Source organism: Monopterus albus, unplaced genomic scaffold (genome assembly GCF_001952655.1).
Source record: "Monopterus albus unplaced genomic scaffold, M_albus_1.0 scaffold76.1, whole genome shotgun sequence".
NCBI classification, from domain to species: domain Eukaryota; kingdom Metazoa; phylum Chordata; class Actinopteri; order Synbranchiformes; family Synbranchidae; genus Monopterus; species Monopterus albus.
Window position 1 is genome coordinate 1,022,574 of NW_018127956.1, and position 17,155 is coordinate 1,039,728.

Genomic DNA, 17,155 nt, shown 5'->3' on the forward strand with positions numbered 1-17,155 from the left:
CAAAACCATCTACTGCCTACACAGAGAATCCAGCTGCACATGCAGAAGTCAGGCCAATGCAATAAGCAAAATACTGAAGAAAGGAAAAAGCAAAGATAAAGTACAAAAGGGAAAACAGGAGAAAAGCAAGGAGCCAGAAGAGTGAAGCTGCAGCCCACCAGAGCCAGTGGAATGGACCAAGGTGCCAGTTGGATTAATTCCCATGTACCCGCAGTGCTGTTTGAGGAGGAGGGCTGAGGATCTGCTGCAACGTCAACCCACTCCTGAATGAGGATGAATGGAGATGTTCTTTAGCTAAACCTCAAGAAAACACTCTTGCTAAATCCACCTCGGTGCGAGCTGGGACAGCACAAGCTAACAACTGGAGGAGGACGAGGTGGTGGTGGTGGAGGAGGAGGTGGAGAGGAACCAGGGGGCCTGGAGCACTACTGGTGCTACTGCCCCAGAAGAGAGGCAGGGGACCGGGCAGGACAGTGAGGAGGAACACGAGGGAGGGGGAGAGGTGGCAGTTGTCGGGCGTCGCATGGCCGTGCAGAGGCTGGGGGGGGCGGGGGGGGGGGCCTGGAGCACTACTGGTGCTACTGCCCCAGAAGAGAGGCAGGGGACCGGGCAGGACAGTGAGGAGGAACACGAGGGAGGGGGAGAGGTGGCAGTTGTCGGGCGTCGCATGGCCGTGCAGAGGCTGGTGGTGGCGGCGGTGGCAGTAGCCCTGCTGTCCCTGGTTCTAAACAATGTTGCAGCCTTCACCCCAAGTTGGGTCCTGCAAGCTCTGGAGGATGGACGCAAGCGGAGTGTGGGACTATGGAGGATGTGCCCCAGTGGAGGGGAAAGGGCCCGTGATGACCTCCAGGCTGGGAGAAGAGGGCAAGGAACACAGAGGCAGTGTGAAGGCCTTGGATGGGGATCCGAGTATGCAGGCTACCAAGAATCCCGCAGTACAGTCAAACGTAAGTGCTTTCCAAAATCCTTCTAATCTTTTTCTCATTGGACTGGTTGACTGATTTATTGGCATGTCCAAGATGTATCTTAGTAGTTTTCAACAGAAATAAATACAGGGGTAGGGGTATTTTTGTGTCCCATGTAATACTGTAGTCATTTTTGTTCTTTTCCTTTTGCAATGCACTGCAGAAGAATTTCACTGTGAATCAGCAAAGAAGTAAATTCTTTTTTCAGGAGCCTGTGACTCGGGGGATGATTGTATGTGAGAGATGAACTATTTGTTAAAACTCAAAACCAAAACAATGAATTCACTAGATTAACACCACCAGATGAACTTGACAAATACATGCATAAATTAAATCTAAGTGCCTCACTTTAGTTTTGCAACCTTCTAATCTATTAGTGTAAACATTAGTACATGATAGGCAACCAAGATTTTACAATACCTATTGCAAAGCAAGTTCATCCTTTTGTTGGCAATAAAGTTGGCAACAAGGTTCAAGTGCTTTCTAAATCTGCTTTAAAACAGAGCCAGTGTTGTTATGGGTTTATGTGCTTTATTTAATTACACTCCATTCAGAAATTTCCATTCAAGAACAAGAATGGGAAATGCTGAGCATTCATTCACCGACTTTACTGGGCACAAGGGGCAGCACTGCCCGGCAGTGTCCGACAAAGACACCATTCATGATAAAATAGTAAGCATGTCAGTGTCACCTTCTTACAAATGTTTACTGTATTAAGGTTCCTGCATTCAGACATATGATCAGAATATCCTTTTCAAGATCAAGCCTTCTGTTTTAACCTTAACCTATCTTGTCATAAATTAATTTAGATCATAATGCAGGAAATATGACACAACTCTTCTTTTGGTCCCTCAAGTGCAGTTTGACATGATGCGAGCATGTAACCTGATGGCAACGGTGGCCCTGACTGTCGGTCAGCTGATTTTCCTTCTGGGCCTGATGGAGCTGCCTTTCATCATGCAGCAATCACAGTGGTGGGAGGAGGCCATTGCTGCACTCTTCCAGCTAGCCAGTGAGTACCAGTGTTCCTAAAGCTTAAGCATTTAATTGCTGTGCACCAGCAGAAAGACAAGACTCAGAGAAAGAACTTTCTGATGAAGATGCCAAGTATCCTTTCACTTAGAATTTGACGAACATTACGTCATTCTGACAGAGAGAGAAATCTAGATGGTGGAGAACTAAATTTACATTTGCTCTGGTAGAATGTCAAAGAGAAGGGGATGAAATCACAAGGAGAAGCTAAGCCATCTGCCAGTCCAATACATGAAATGTGACTCGGGCAAATATTGCAGGAAGACCCTATGAAAACCTTCTGACACAAGAAAAGAGCAAAATTTTACAATCTTTACCCCAGCTAGATAACATTATTTTCATATATACTTTACGCAGATGGTAGGGGGGAAAAAAAATTACTAAAGGGTGGAATCCATTAATACCGTTCTTGGTTCTACTATTCATTAATGCTACTTTTTTTAAAAATATCATTTTCTTTTAAAGAAGTTATTTGTTAGCGCCTCACATTTTCTCTATTATGCGAAAACTGAATTGGCAATAAAGGTTCTGAAGTGGATTTTTTGCCTCTCTGGAATTTGACAGGATACGATCTCATCTGTTGTTTCCAGTGAACTTTACTTAGAGACTACACACCTATCGCTAAACATGAAATCGGATGAAGCAAAGGCACTACAGTGTTGCCATATACTAAAAAACTGTTGTATTAATGAAGAAAAGCAAAGAATAAAAACCAAATTAACCAAGAGACCAGCCAAACTGACAGGGATGAAAATGAGGCAAACAAGAAAAGCAAATAGTAGGACATGTCATAGTACAGTCATGGTAACAAACCCCCCTTTCTACACCCAGCGCCCATACATCCACCCCACCGTGTCACTTCAAGAGTTGGCTGGCATGGCCTGTCCTAGTGCCCCTGCTGAGGAAGTGTGTTGTGCTGTGTGTGGTGTTTCAGCTGCCTGGTATCATTGCGGCAGTGCAGCATGAAGGGGGTCTGCTCTGGGTCTAATTTTAGTCCCAGTCCAGAATCCATGGGCCAGAGCTGCAGCGAGCCAGTGAGCGACTATTGGGCGCCAGGATATCCCTACTCAGGACGAGGAAATGTCTGTGACTACCTGTTATGCATACCCCCAAGCTGAAGAAGGAAGAGGGGGGGAATAAACGGGAAAGACAGTTTCGACAGGGACTGCATGCTTGTGTGTGTGCTAGCAGAAGGGATAATGTGCATGCATTTTTGTGTATGGCAATGTATGTGTTGCGAGTGTGTGCTTGGATAGACTAATTTTCTGTGATACACACAACAGCAGGGTGGGAATTGCCTCTGTCTAGATAAGCTAGCTTAGCTTTTATATCTGTGTTTACAAAATGTCCAAGAGCAGTGGCAAAAATAAAAGAATCTCCTCTTTATCGTTAGCATCTTCAGCATGCACTGCAGCAGGGTTTAGAGCTTTTATCTAAAGACCTTGGTGAGAGGATTGAGACCCACCCAATGTTACTGTATTTTCCAGTATTAGACAATAACAATAGCCACACCTCAGCAACCAGGAGCATTAAAGCATGTTTAATAAAGACAATGGATAAATAAACAGATGTCCTATCCCCTAAATCATTCTCTCTAAAATGAGCTATGAATATATACAGCTGTTTTACTGTTAAGTTTTTAATGTAGTCAGTGGTGATCTGAGAAACTATTTACATAAATCAGGGTTTTTCCTGCTATAGAAAGTGTTTTGCACAGCACCTTAAGCCAAATTAATATAAAAATGCCTTTAGGTGATATATCAGAATGACTATATGCTAAAAATAAATAACATGGAGAATTCTATGTGTTGACAAAAAAGAAAGAAAAAAAGAGAATTGACTTTTGACTATAAGTGTTGCCAACTTTCCCAACGGTTGAAAAAACAAAACAAAAAAAAACAAAAAAAAAAAAAAAAAAAAAAAAAAAAAAAAAAACAACCAAAATAAATCAAAATTTCCTTCTATAATTTTTTCAAAACATCCAACCACCACCCTGACCTTGAATGCACCCAAGCCCTCTGAAAACCTCGGGAAAACCCTGCAAATGCATGGTAAGAATAGCAACAAAGTCTAAAAAGAAATACACAACACACACCTATTTCCTTGAAATCTAAAAATAATTCTTTCTATGAAAATGGCATCTTGACCTCATGACTCTTACCAAAAATGGTCAACAAAGCTGCTGAGTAGGAGGATGTATCTTGGCAAAAGGGATGTTCCCGACCAAAAAAGGATAGTCAGGGGAGTATTAATAAAAAGTAAAATTGATACGATTTATCTTGGGCCTCATGTATAATCTTAGTTACATATGGGAAAAATATTTTTTTTTCATTCTTAGACTCTCTGCATCTTAAAATGTCTCATCTGTTGTGGGTTTTAATAAAATATGAAGGCTTACTTCCTAAGATAAGAATAAAGAATTGATGTATATTTAAGTAAAATGGCCTCATTTCCCAAGTACAGATTCTTGTATTGGCCTCTACAAATCCACAAGCCCCCCCCCCCACACGTGAATGAGCTTCAGCTCTAAATGAATGGAGATATTTTTACCCATTACCCTCTTTCTCAGGAGTGTTTTCATTTTTAGACATGCCAAAATGCTCAGCTATGGCAAGCAGAGTGTGGAATAACAATATGCAGTTCCATTCAGTGATATCTCAGCTGTGTTGGCAAGTTCAGGCTGAAAGCACAATATCAGTCATTTTACCCATGGAGACAACTCTGGCATGTGTTTTCTGAAAGGACACAGCTCTAACATGTCAAAAGTCATGACTGCAGGTCACAGGAGTCTGAGACACATTGCTTTTTATTTTGAGCAACTGAAAATGGGCTCAATTTAGTTATGGTAAACCTAGTTTACAAAGCTTTCCCAGAAGTCTGCGACTCTAAGAATTCCTGTTAATAAGGAAGCGGTAAAGATTTCTGTTTTTCTTTGAGTAAGACATTCAGACAGGTTAGTCACTCCATTCAAGGAATAAACACAGATATTACAACCTAGAGGGAAAACAAATGAATAATTTCCATGACCTGTCTTTTAGATAAGACTTGTTTAGATTTTCTCTATGACATCTCATGTCAAATGTCCAGCAAATACATTAACCACAAAGCTTAGGGTGTGGAGAGGAGGGAAGGAAGGATGGAAAGAGTAAAAAGAGGAAGGAAGCTTGAGAGATAAGTCTGTGCCAAAAAAAGAGGTTCACACAGCCTACCCTGGCTGGAACGTGGACAGGAGATTATTAATTTTCTTGGATAAGGAGCCAGACAGGTCAAACATGAACAGACTGAGCAAACTGCTGCATTCTCATGTGTACACACAGTGGTAGACACGCAATGATGCGCAGAAACAATTATTCACATCCTCGCTTAAAACAAACAATGATGGCCATCTTACTGTAGAGCTAGAGAAAGAAATATAAATCTCCCACCCTTGGTGTCACTGACTGCTTCAGGAAATGGACTGATTCATGTCCTAAAGCCCCAACATTTCCATTTCCAGTGATTATTTTTGGTGACTGTCTTTACACCACTGCAGATGGGGCAAAATTTCAGACATGTTTTATTGTGGAACTATTGAATGTTTCCAAACCACAATTGAATTCAGAATACTTGAAATGCATTGCCTGATGTGGGCTTTCATACACACCTCTAATGGTAAAGAATGCGGAAAGGTCTGGGCTATGGAGACACTGAACGACTTTCCACTGTAGATAATGCTGATAAATCAAAGCAAAGAGCAAAGAAACAACATGGAATTGTAGACTGTGTGGCTTTCTACCTTTCTCAGCAGGAGTTCCTCTTAGCGTGAGTTAAACTACTGTGATTCAAAAGAGTCCAGGAGATAAAATAAATCAAAGACTTTTCTGAGCACATAGTCATACTCTGATATTTTTACACTATTAAGAACTTTCATCTTGAGATCTCAGAAGTTCTTCCGAGGAGGAAACAGATTTCCAAATTCAAAGACTCCACACAGAGCCCCCGTCGAACTGTGAAATACATGGCTGCAGGGATGGATATCTAAGTGGATGGATTTCAAAAAGCCAGTGAGACAATTTAGTCACACTTGCCACATATTCTGTTAAACTGCTTTATATCGTAAAACTGTGGTTTTCTGAATATCCAAGAAATACTGAGATAAAGATAGTCGTCAAATACATATACATATAGTCACATTAAAGAAAACATTCTTCGTAATGCACATAAAACAGCTAGAAGAACTATTGTGTAATGAGTTTTTAGCCATGTTAGCAGCATGTTCACTTTTCTGAGTGAAATGTCTTAATTACTGGATGGATTATCATGAAATTTATAGCTTATAGTTTTGAAATATAGTTTAGAACAAAATATTAGCAAGACTAATGACCTGAAAGTTGTGTGGTGAATATGGTAAAAATTACCTGCTCAACATCAGTATACCAGAATTAGCATTACACTATTTGTACTTGGCAGTAGCTTAGTAACAATTTTCACTAGCTGAGGCCTTTTCTGTCTGTGCTCCTATACAGGTTTTGTCCTGGTGATTGGACTTGTGACCTTCTACAGGATTGGGCCATACACACACCTGTCCTACTCCTGCTACTTGGACATAGCTGCTTGCTTGCTGGCCACGATGGCTGCAGCCATGCTCATCTGGAACATTCTACATCGTCGCGATGACTGCCTGGCACCTCGAGTTATAATCATCAGTCGCTCACTGGCATCTCCTTTCCACCAACGTCAAGACAATGACTACGTGGAGTCGCCTTGTTGAGCCATGTGACCTCACAAGCCAAGCCAGTAAGGAGTAATAAACTATGGTGGCAAGACACTGCTGTCAACTACTCGTGTCTATTCCTGTTATTCCAATGTGACTCTCAAGAGAGGAGGACATTCGAGTGGCTTTACAATGGCTGTACTAACTTGTACTTGCAACTTTATTTCACAACTTCTTCCACCATACACTTAGAAATCAGAATTATTTTGCTGCTCAGTCCACAGAAGTCACAAATTTAACTGAAATTCATGTCTAAAACAGCCTTAAATTTCCAATCATATTCAAATACTGAATGATGTTTCATTTATTCACTTTGGATGAGCTGATTCTTAGCTAAATACTGAACTGGGACTATGACTGTCTCGTATGAAACATCCTTGCTAGGAAAAGATCAAGCTGGAACTTGACCTGTTTTGTTATATGTGTGTGTGCGCTCATTACGCAGCCTCCTGCATAATTATAAATTGGAAACTAAGAAAGATGTTGAAAATATAATACCAGAATACCTCATATTTGTTTTTGTCCTTTTAAAGCTTATCACATTTTAATACATACTAATGTTAGTGATATCAGCTCAAATTGAGAAGGTGAACGAATAAGGTAAAAGCAGAAAAGTTAGTCAACTTCAGCAAAGTTTTTAAGAGGCTTCTCCAAATCAGTGGCAATATTTAATGAGAGATGATTTTGATAAATATAATAAATATAAACACGTACTTACTAACAGACATGAGAGGGAACCTCAATCTCTCAGTCACTGCCACGTTAATACAGTATGTTTCCTCTTGAAAAAAGGAAAACAAAAAAGACAAATGGTCTGAAAGTTAATGAATGTGAATAGATTTGGAATTTCAAAGCAGTATTTGTTAAACTGCTGGTAACAGATGCTTTGGTAATGTACTGCATTTTGAGATGACACACACATTTCAATATTTAAGTTCATTTTTCATGATACTTTCTGTATGAAGCTCCGCTCGCTTGTGGTACATGTAAATTAATATAATATAGTTGTGTAAAAAATAGTGCTATCATTTGCAGTAGTATTATTGTGACCATATCATATTTTTGCCAAGAATTCCAGGTTATCTGTGGGGCTTCCACACTGCGAAACATAGAGGCACATTAAAATAATAATATATCATATAAATTCAATAAATTTATTGGTAAATATTCTGTGGTTGTTTTTGCTACTGTTTTAGTGTCCAACACCACTCCAGTCAGATGAGACCATGTGGAAATTCAAACAAGTAAACTGACCCAAACCTGATGAAATACAATACAAACACCACCATTATCCTCTTTGAAGATACGTATAATTATCTACATTTTGTATAATTCAAATTTTTGCTACAGTGAATGATGGTTTTAGTTTCTTTGAAAAACAATGAGCCAAAAGTGGAGAGGAACTCTCACTGTTTCGTGTGGTTAATTACATACTATCCAGCAGACAAATGGTAGTGCATGAGGGTTAGATGAACCACAACCAGTTATGATGACTACAACATCGTACATCAGTCTCTGCCTCACCTCTGAACACTTAATCTGGTGTTTTTGTTTCTGATGGAAAGGGGGAATTTTACTTTTAAATGCAAAGGAAGAAAGACAGTGAGAGAATGTTCAAATGGCCAGATAACCCTGCAGCATGTCATCTAAAGTCAAGGTCAGCCTGAATGACAGGAAGCAGCACAGTGGAGACTGAATATAGACATTCCAAACTGCTTGGGGAGATAGAGGCACTTTCACATTGAGAGCATGTGTTTTAGATGAAATGAATAGGTGAATTATTCACTTTCATAATTTTTTCTCTTTAATGCAGAATATCCGAGTAAAGCCCCATTGATACACAGAAGCTGGGCTCCCAAGCTTCCTCTGATATAAAATTCCCAGCACTCCCAGGTTTTATTATCAGAGTGAGGTAGTGGATTTTGTTGTTCAAACATGTATATACCGGTAGCTCACCTACTGTACACATATGTGATTTGGGCGCACAACTCAACTTCCAACAGATATTTTATGTCCTCACATAGAGATGAAATAAGTTTGACTCCTGGGTCACTGCAGACACAAGTTACCAAAGATAGCGGTTACTGCTGCAGGAAATGCATACTCAAGTGGGTGGAGAAATGTGGGAATCGAACACAATGCCAATCTTTAAAAAAAAAAAAGAGGCAGCAGTAAAAATAACCATCCATGACGAACTTAGTACATGTGTCACATCAGGCTTATTAATCTCATTGGAATATCTGGGCAGTGGTTGTTTGTTTTTGGTTTTTTTCCATTTGCGTAATGTGCACGTAAAAGTGACGCTACAGCAGAATTCAGACCAAGTGCCCTGAATCAAGTATTCTGTGAAAGATAATATCAGATCTTTGCTCAAATCACATATACGTTTCCCCAAAGCACACACACAGGAATGGACACACACATTCTTTTAGTGACCTGATTGAATGTTTGCAAGAATGGAAAGGGCATTCCTTTTGGACAAAACTGGCAGGGGGAACTCATATGTGTGTGTCTACGTGTGTGTGTGCGTGGGTAACAGTGTGTTTAGAAAAGTACATCCCTCCAGAACACACCCACAACTAACAGAAACATACTGTATATACAAAGTGAAGAGTTCATTCTCTTAGCAAAGAGACAGAAAAAGTCCTTAATCATGTCCTGTGTTTAAAAATCTACTTCATGTGCTTGTGGATCTAATTTAATCAAAACATCATACTGTAACAAACAGCTGAGTTTAGACCTAGATATTATTAAGTGATGCACATACAGTATTTATAATTTACTAGTATTTCCTGTCAAGTGCCTGGTGTGAAATGTTCATAATGCTTAGAAATATGACTAACTAACGCAAATAACAAAATAGGCAGTGTTAAGTTCCCAAAGTTAAGGTTTACAGAACTATTGTGGGAGTTTGGCCTCAACAAGTCAAAGATGCTGAGTGAAATTATGGGTGAAGAAAAGCAAAGTGACAACAATGTCCTATTCTCAACACAAGTCAAAAGCGATTAATTACAGCTCTCTCACTGAAAACCACTGCAGAGCATTCTGAGAAGAGTCAAGGCTGTAGTAACAATGCTATCCCTGTGGCCTGTGCTTAGTCTTTGAACTAAAGCCCCTGTGGAATGGACTTGTGGGGGGATGTGATGACAGTAATCAACAGGGGGGTGTGCCCACAGTGGGAATGCCATCCTGCATCTTATTACAAACAACACTGAGCTGACACACAGAGGGATGATACATACATACTGAGGCCCTACCTCTTGATGAGCTTGATAGATTTGAAGGCTTCGTCCATATCGCCAATGGTCAGGTAGAAGCTGAAGTTGAGAATGGCATCACGGGTGGCCTTCTCACAGCTCTCCAGACCGACAAAGTCCCTGAGAGCTCGCCTGGACACTATATGGGGTAGCTGGGCAGGTGCCCCTCTTGATGGCTGCGTCTGTTGTGGCGGTGCCGATGTTGTGGCTGAAATCTCTGTTAACCCTGGCCCCCTCTCACCTGGCTGAGGGGGGTTAAAGCACACAGGAAATTCTATCAACACCAATAACAGGTGATTCACCCCTCTGAAATAATTTCTGGGGTATGTATGTCCAAACACAGAGTTTCACGTAAGAATTGTGTTGGGTGCAAGCAAAAACACAAGGAATATGTTTAAGAAAGTTCAAGATGTGAAACAGCTAGCGGCTAACTTTTTAAAGAGAAAACCCACCTTGCAGCTGAAATAATAGTAGGGCACATCCAGTGCAAGCAGAGCCTGCATGCCTGCAGGTTTGGAGAAACAGTCCTGTAGGAGGAGCCCATGCTCCTGTGTACAGAAGAGTGTCACCACTGACACGTCCACCTAAACAGAAAGAAGACAACACACTGTGAAGCTTCTTTACGTTAAGTCTATTAAAATCAAATTTATGTAACTGCATTCTGACTGTCTAGGATAAGTCAATGAATCAACAATATATGTGACTAAGTTCTCACTGTTACTAAAAATGTGTGCACAGTAGCAATGACTGTATTTTCTGGCTTAACTGGAAGTCAAAGCCTCCAGCAGTATTAGTACCATGCTTTGTTCATAGAGCTGCACAGAACTATCTCAGTGTTAAAAAGCAGTCTTTACCGTGTCCAAGTAACTAGCTGCTAAGGATTCAGAGCTGATGGGCACGGTCTCACAGACAAAAAGACGAGGTTCACACTCATCCCAAAAGTGAGTTACAGGGCACCGACCACTGAGCTCTGTCCCCTGCAACTGCTGCCTGAAACACAAAACAGACATATAGGTAAAAGGTAACCAGAAGAGAAAGCTCTGTATGGGCAGAATACAGTTAAAGACAAAAGTAATGTCAGTTACCTTTCACTTTCTTCTGGCTGTGAGATACCACTGGACGGTCTGCCAACGAAGAAGTCAAAGTGTGTCACAGTGTCCATCTCAACATCATAAAAGTACACTTTGTGATCAGGTCGCCCATTAACCTGAGAGGAAAAAGTTACCTTCAGTTCAGTGAAGAGCAATATTTGCATGGTTGCATTTTAAGAGTCAGAAAATGAGCATAACATACAGACTTGTCGCTCTAATTATAAATAATGCTGACCTTTTAAAAACACATACTGTGTTGAACAGCTTTTCTGAAAACAGAGTGTGACTGTGACAGGCTACCCATTCACCTGAGAGCTCAGGATGCTGACTTGGTTGCCGTTGGCATTACACTTGACTGACCTCAACGCTCCAAGATTGGCAATCTGCTCAGTCAGGTTCTTAGCACTGCAGTGAGCCTTGGCATCTCTATAAAAATGTTGAAACAAGGGCATTGTTTGACAAGAAAGTGCTTTGAAAAGAGAAACTGTCAATAAATAAAAATGTACAATAGTTGGAAGCTGACATTCTTTTTATTATATTTTTAAAAGGAGGAAGTTATATCAACATCCACACTGACACTATACCTCCGGGAGAGGTCAAAGACTTTGATATGCGCTGTATCCGTGCCTACAACCAGGAAAGACTGACACACACTGAGTAGCACAGGGTTGCCTTCTGCTTTGGAGAAAGTTAGCAGCTGCTTCACTGTGCCCTAAAGAAAAGACATTTAAAATTAACTGTATTCATGATGACAAATTACACTTGCTGATTCTAATTCAGCAGTTTGTCTTTTGAAAACACAAACATTTATCACAACTGTGCTTAAGTGAATATCGCATAGTACATTCCAAGACCGGCAAACAGACCTGTGGTGTGCGGATCTGTACCCTGTTAGGCTCCACAGTATAGAGGTTCTCATCATGTACAGCTACTATATGGGAGTCACAATGAAATGATCCTAGGATATTAGAAAGTAGGGGTGTGGAAAAAGCAGAGACATGAAAATAAAAAGTTGACAAAGTAAGGGTGAAATGAATGACATGAGAATAAGGACAGTTCCTGTAGTGTCACATCTGTAACATTCTATTTGGACTGCTTAGTGTGTGGTACCTGTATTGTGTAGAACTGTCCCTGAAAGCTCATATACTGTGACCTGCTTGCCACTCCAGACTGTCACTGAGTCCTGTTGGTATGACACAAATCCAGTTACAATAATATCAATTTAAATTTTTACTTCTCTTCATAAGCAAACCCTTACAGGGGAGCCCTTTTTTAAGTACAGAGGAATATCACTTCTACATTTTCTGCTATACGCTCACCTTGGTAACACACACTCCTTTGATGTGTATGTCAGACTGCAGAGCAAGGTGCACTCCTGTGGTGAACTGAGTGATGCTAAGCTGACTTGGGGTAAGCTGCACTGCTGCCACCTGTTGGCTGCAGTGAGCTGACATCACATGCTCACACAAGATCAGCACTGTGTTTAAGTTGTTGGCCGCCAGCAGATTCAGGCTAGAGCCCCACTGAAATGTAAGCTCTGAGTGAACTTTCACATAAGAACATCATTACTACATTCACCGTATGCAGCTAATATTTTTTAATAAAAAATAAAACTTGTGTTGTTCAAACAGTACCTGTAGTTGAGTGACGTTTCCTCCTAATTCAGTGGGTGTCTGTAGCTTCCACTGGGCCTTGGTGTCACCAATGATACTGCCTGGCTGCACCACCATCCTCCACATTGCTATACGCCCATGGCTGGTACCGGCTGCCAGGATTTCTGTGGCCACAATGTTACACAAAATGACATTAGACTTTTTGAAGTTTGAAACAAGTCTGAAAATCACCAGTAACACTGTTGTAGTGTGTGTAATCAGTCTAGTCCAGGTTTCAAAATGTAATTAAATAAATATCTTGAAACTACCAGATCCACAGAAATGTGAAGAAACACAGCACCTTATATTGTATAGTTAGTTAAATATTTTAGAGCTACCTTTTCCTGCACAGTATGAAACACAGTTCATCATCTCTCCTCTCTCAAACCCCAGAGTCTTGTCAAGGGACAAAACATAGTTCTCATCTCGCTCCAGGTCCCACAGCCTATGAAAACACAGGACATTATTCAGGTTTCAAATGGGTGTATATGTGTGTCACTTTCAGCTTTTCCCGTTGAGGGGTCGCCACAGCGAATCATCACAGTGACGACTCGCATGTTGACATTTGGCACGTGTTTTACGCCAGATGCCCTTCCTGACGCAACCCTGACTTGAACCCGGGCTGCAGCGGCAAGAGCGCTGCGCCTTAACCACTAGCCTACCAGGGACGGCATGTGTTAATATACAGTATATTATGAATTTACACCGACCTAATAACCTGTTCCCCTGCTGCTGTGATGAGGAGACTGTTATCTGTGCAGATGATGTCTACATTCTTTCCACTCCTGCTGCTTAGCTTTACCTGCCATGAGAAAAAGAACATTCAGAAATTGGGCTGGTAATTAGTTCAGGCTGACCTTAAGACCTGCCACTGAACACGAAAAGTGTTTGTAACACTGAGCATTGCATCAATGCTGATTTTACTGAAGAACATTTGTGTATCAGATACATACAGTACAGTACAAGACAAATCCAGAAGGGACATCCCAATCAAGCTTTTTGAGGCTCCAATGTTGGTACAAATCAATGTGGCCTTCAGAAACAAAACTTCACTGACAGTATATAATTGGTCTCAAGAGTCATTTGCAGTGCTCTACAAGTATCATCAACTCTTAAAAATACCATGGCCTTCAAAAGTCTTAAAATTGTGTTTCTGACGATTTTAAGTATACCTTCATGAATTCCTGGGCTCCTCCCTCAGGTCCCAGACTGTACTGTGACAACATCAGGGTCTCTGTGATCACAATGAGGGCTTCTCTCTTCTCAAGGTAGAACAGTTTTTTGATTGCACCCTCCACACTGAGAAGTGTGCTTGTCTTACAATGCTCATCCACACTGTGGACCTTACCTATATACAAGATTCAAACAGTAAGACATAGTATCATAGCAAGATGATAATGATAAATCTAATCATTATTACCATCTCCAGTGCTGATGTAGAATGCAAGTCTCTCCTGTGGGCCCATCTTGAGAGGTTCCCCCTTCCAGCTGAACATGTCCAGAGCACTTTCATCTCCGTTCACTGATGCTCGGGCTAGCATAGCCACATCACTGTAACAAGAGTTAGGTTCTATTATCAGCAATATAGCATACAAACCAAGACAACATAGTAATATCACAATATTTTCAACATCTTCTTACTGCTAAGTAGTTAAAAAAAGAATAACCAACTACTTACTCTCCAGGTGAGGCAGGTCTAAAGATGCAGCAAGTTAAAGGTTTGTTGTATTCATGCTTTATTAGGTGGCTTCCTTGAAGTCTCCCTCTGGCATCTACCTTCCATACTGCTAGAGCTCCAGTCTGTCAATAAATAATTACACTACTTATGCAGTATAACAAGAAGTTTAAGCAATTGCCATATTGACTGTGCATTCACAACCAATCTGATTCATGCCTCAATTACCCTGCTCAAACTTGTGTCACATATGTCATGTTAATTATCCAGCCTTGGTCCAAAGATTCCCAGAAAGAAAATGCATGTTTAGCATGTACTGTATGGCAATAAGGCCCACCAAGTACTAACAAACTATGAATTCATCAATATATAGATATGACATGCCCATATGCCCAAGTGACAATCACTGCCGCACACTCACCTGATCTCCAGTAACTAATCGGCTACCAGAGCTGCTCCACTCCAGGAGTGAGACACAAGCTGTATGCATACTGGGAAGAACCGTTTGATCTCCAGAGGGGTGTGTCAGCAGCACTACCTCTCCATTCTCCCAGCCTACTGCCAACACTGGCTTTGTGGGATGCCAGCGTAGCACTGTAGGTAGGTGAGGACGCTCTATGTGGCAGCTCTCCACATGCTCTCCCTATTTATGGACAGGTTCAAGTATGCAAACTTTGTGAAGTATGCTGTAATTGATAATATTCACATGCAGTGAATATTAACACAATATTAAATGTTCTCCTTTTTGTGTCAGTATTCAAAGCCCAGTGTTTACCTGCTGTAGGTACAGGTTGACATTGCCTCCAGCATTGGCTTTACTTGAGGCCACAGCCAATACTGGGATAGCCGAGTGCCAGGTCAACTGAGAGGGCACATCACTGTTTTCAGGGGCCTCAATACGGTGGTCAAAATACACCGCCATGCCCCCAGTGCTCCTCTTTGAATGAGAAAGGAGAAACATAAGATTGGTGTTAGGTGGAACCTCCAATATTGCATGTGGTTCCTGATTGCGTTCTTTGACTTGCTTTTTCATTTACTGTGCAACTTGACATCCCTTTGCTGTCTGGCTAATTCATGTTGTAAAAGCTCAGTAATCATTAATCACGCAACTCTAAAATATACCCTCAAATAGCATCCAGTGTTTCACAATTTAGCTATAATTTTACTTTTTGCGTATATATATATAGCTAAATGTATATATACGTAAGTGGACTTAGTTCACCAGTGGATACAGATAAACAGCGGATACTTTAACGAAGCTATGGATTCACCATAATAGTTAGCACTACCTGCAAAAATTAGCTTTAGTTGCTAACATTAGCTAACGCTAAGCTAGCTAAAGTTAGCTTTCATTGCTGACCCTCGCTACTGTAGAAAGGAGTTAACAGCTCTATTAAATTATCTGAAGACCCGCACCACTCACGTCTGCTTCAAGTTAATTCCGACCTAACTATTTAAGTTAAGGCCGAAATACCTTAAGTCACCGACCACTACCTCTACTATTGTTGTGTAGCCTCCTGTGTGAAGATAAAGCGTCTCTCTCTCCTAGTTGCCCCTGACAACCACGAGGGCTGGACAGGAGGAGGGGTTACGGAAAACAACGAATATAACCCAGCTGTTGACGAACATATCATTGATAGCAGTCTGAATAATGTGCAAATTTTCTGATGCATTTCACACAGATTCTTGTCAGTTAACCTTTAATTGTTTTAAATTTAATTCAGACAAACACTGTTAACTCTACAGATACATTTATAGGATAATGATATTCAGCATAACCATGCAAAAACCATTGGTGCATTTAACTATGCAATATTTCTGGTAGTAAAAGTCTTTTGACTGCTCTCATTGAACCCACAGTGGGAAAAAGATTGCTGTATTCAATTTAAATTCTGCAGCACGAATAAAGGTAGAGAAGTATTCATTTTATTGCTTAAACAGTTTAGGAAAATGGGCAATGTATAATACTAGATATGGTTAATTCACTTCCACAAATCTAAATGTAGTGGTTCCAAACCGGGCATTCATTTTGGTGTTAAAGGAGCAAAATCTTCAATATTTTACATTAATTTGTTTTAAACTTTATACTGAGGTGTAATAACTCAACCTTAGTGGATTTAACATCTCCCTGGTTATACTAAAAGCATGTAATGTATATTACCATTACTCCAGTGTATATTACAAATTTAACCTAATTATCAAGTTAACATCTGTCAGAAAACTGCACTGATCTTTTATTTAATCTTGTCGACTTTGTCAGCCCAACAATTTTGGAAACTTGATCACAATCTCATTGTAACGTTTTATGTATTTATGAATGGTGTGTTTAAATTGTTGCCTGTTGCTAAGTGAGAAATCCATGTTAAGTTTGTTTTCTGCACTAGTTATTTCCTTAACTACTTAAGTAAATATTCAGGAAGGAGTGACAGCACAAAAAAGCCAAGGTAACAATAAAAACTATAAACAAGAGCATACTTCATAAGGTTTCACTGTTTGAGAACACAACAATGAACATGTTTCATTTATGTCACCAGAGGATGTAGTTAGTAGTATTTCCATTATTTATGAGTGTGCATGTGAATATTTACAGGATGTCCTCTGCAAACAACCACAGTGCAGAGAGATGTGCCAGTACAGGAAAGGAGTTAAAAAAGGATATCCTCATATGTTATTGATAGACAAAAATGGCACCCTTTTTCCATTTAAGCAGGTAATTTACACATATGTTTA

General features: G+C 40.4%; 2 protein-coding genes across 2 annotated transcripts in view; one reads left to right on the forward strand and one right to left on the reverse strand.

Moving 5' to 3' along the window:
* ift140 (intraflagellar transport 140 homolog (Chlamydomonas)) overlaps positions 1 to 15,968 on the reverse strand; it is a 22,115-nt gene extending 6,147 nt beyond the window's left edge. The window contains 18 exon segments of the mRNA XM_020606108.1: positions 10,008 to 10,252; positions 10,460 to 10,591; positions 10,862 to 10,997; positions 11,093 to 11,214; positions 11,407 to 11,524; positions 11,683 to 11,810; positions 11,965 to 12,056; positions 12,209 to 12,281; positions 12,418 to 12,621; positions 12,733 to 12,875; positions 13,089 to 13,195; positions 13,461 to 13,552; positions 13,923 to 14,098; positions 14,171 to 14,301; positions 14,429 to 14,550; positions 14,847 to 15,068; positions 15,201 to 15,362; positions 15,849 to 15,968. Coding sequence (XP_020461764.1) covers positions 10,008 to 10,252; positions 10,460 to 10,591; positions 10,862 to 10,997; positions 11,093 to 11,214; positions 11,407 to 11,524; positions 11,683 to 11,810; positions 11,965 to 12,056; positions 12,209 to 12,281; positions 12,418 to 12,621; positions 12,733 to 12,875; positions 13,089 to 13,195; positions 13,461 to 13,552; positions 13,923 to 14,098; positions 14,171 to 14,301; positions 14,429 to 14,550; positions 14,847 to 15,068; positions 15,201 to 15,347 — 2,390 coding nt within the window. The 5' untranslated portion in view covers positions 15,348 to 15,362; positions 15,849 to 15,968.
* On the forward strand, positions 563 to 7,869 carry tmem204 (transmembrane protein 204). The gene is made up of 3 exons (XM_020606112.1): positions 563 to 947; positions 1,822 to 1,977; positions 6,503 to 7,869. Exons 1-3 carry the CDS (start codon positions 668 to 670, stop codon positions 6,745 to 6,747), a joined length of 681 nt encoding a protein of 226 aa, XP_020461768.1. The 5' UTR covers positions 563 to 667; the 3' UTR covers positions 6,748 to 7,869.
* Positions 15,969 to 17,155: the final 1,187 nt, after the last annotated feature.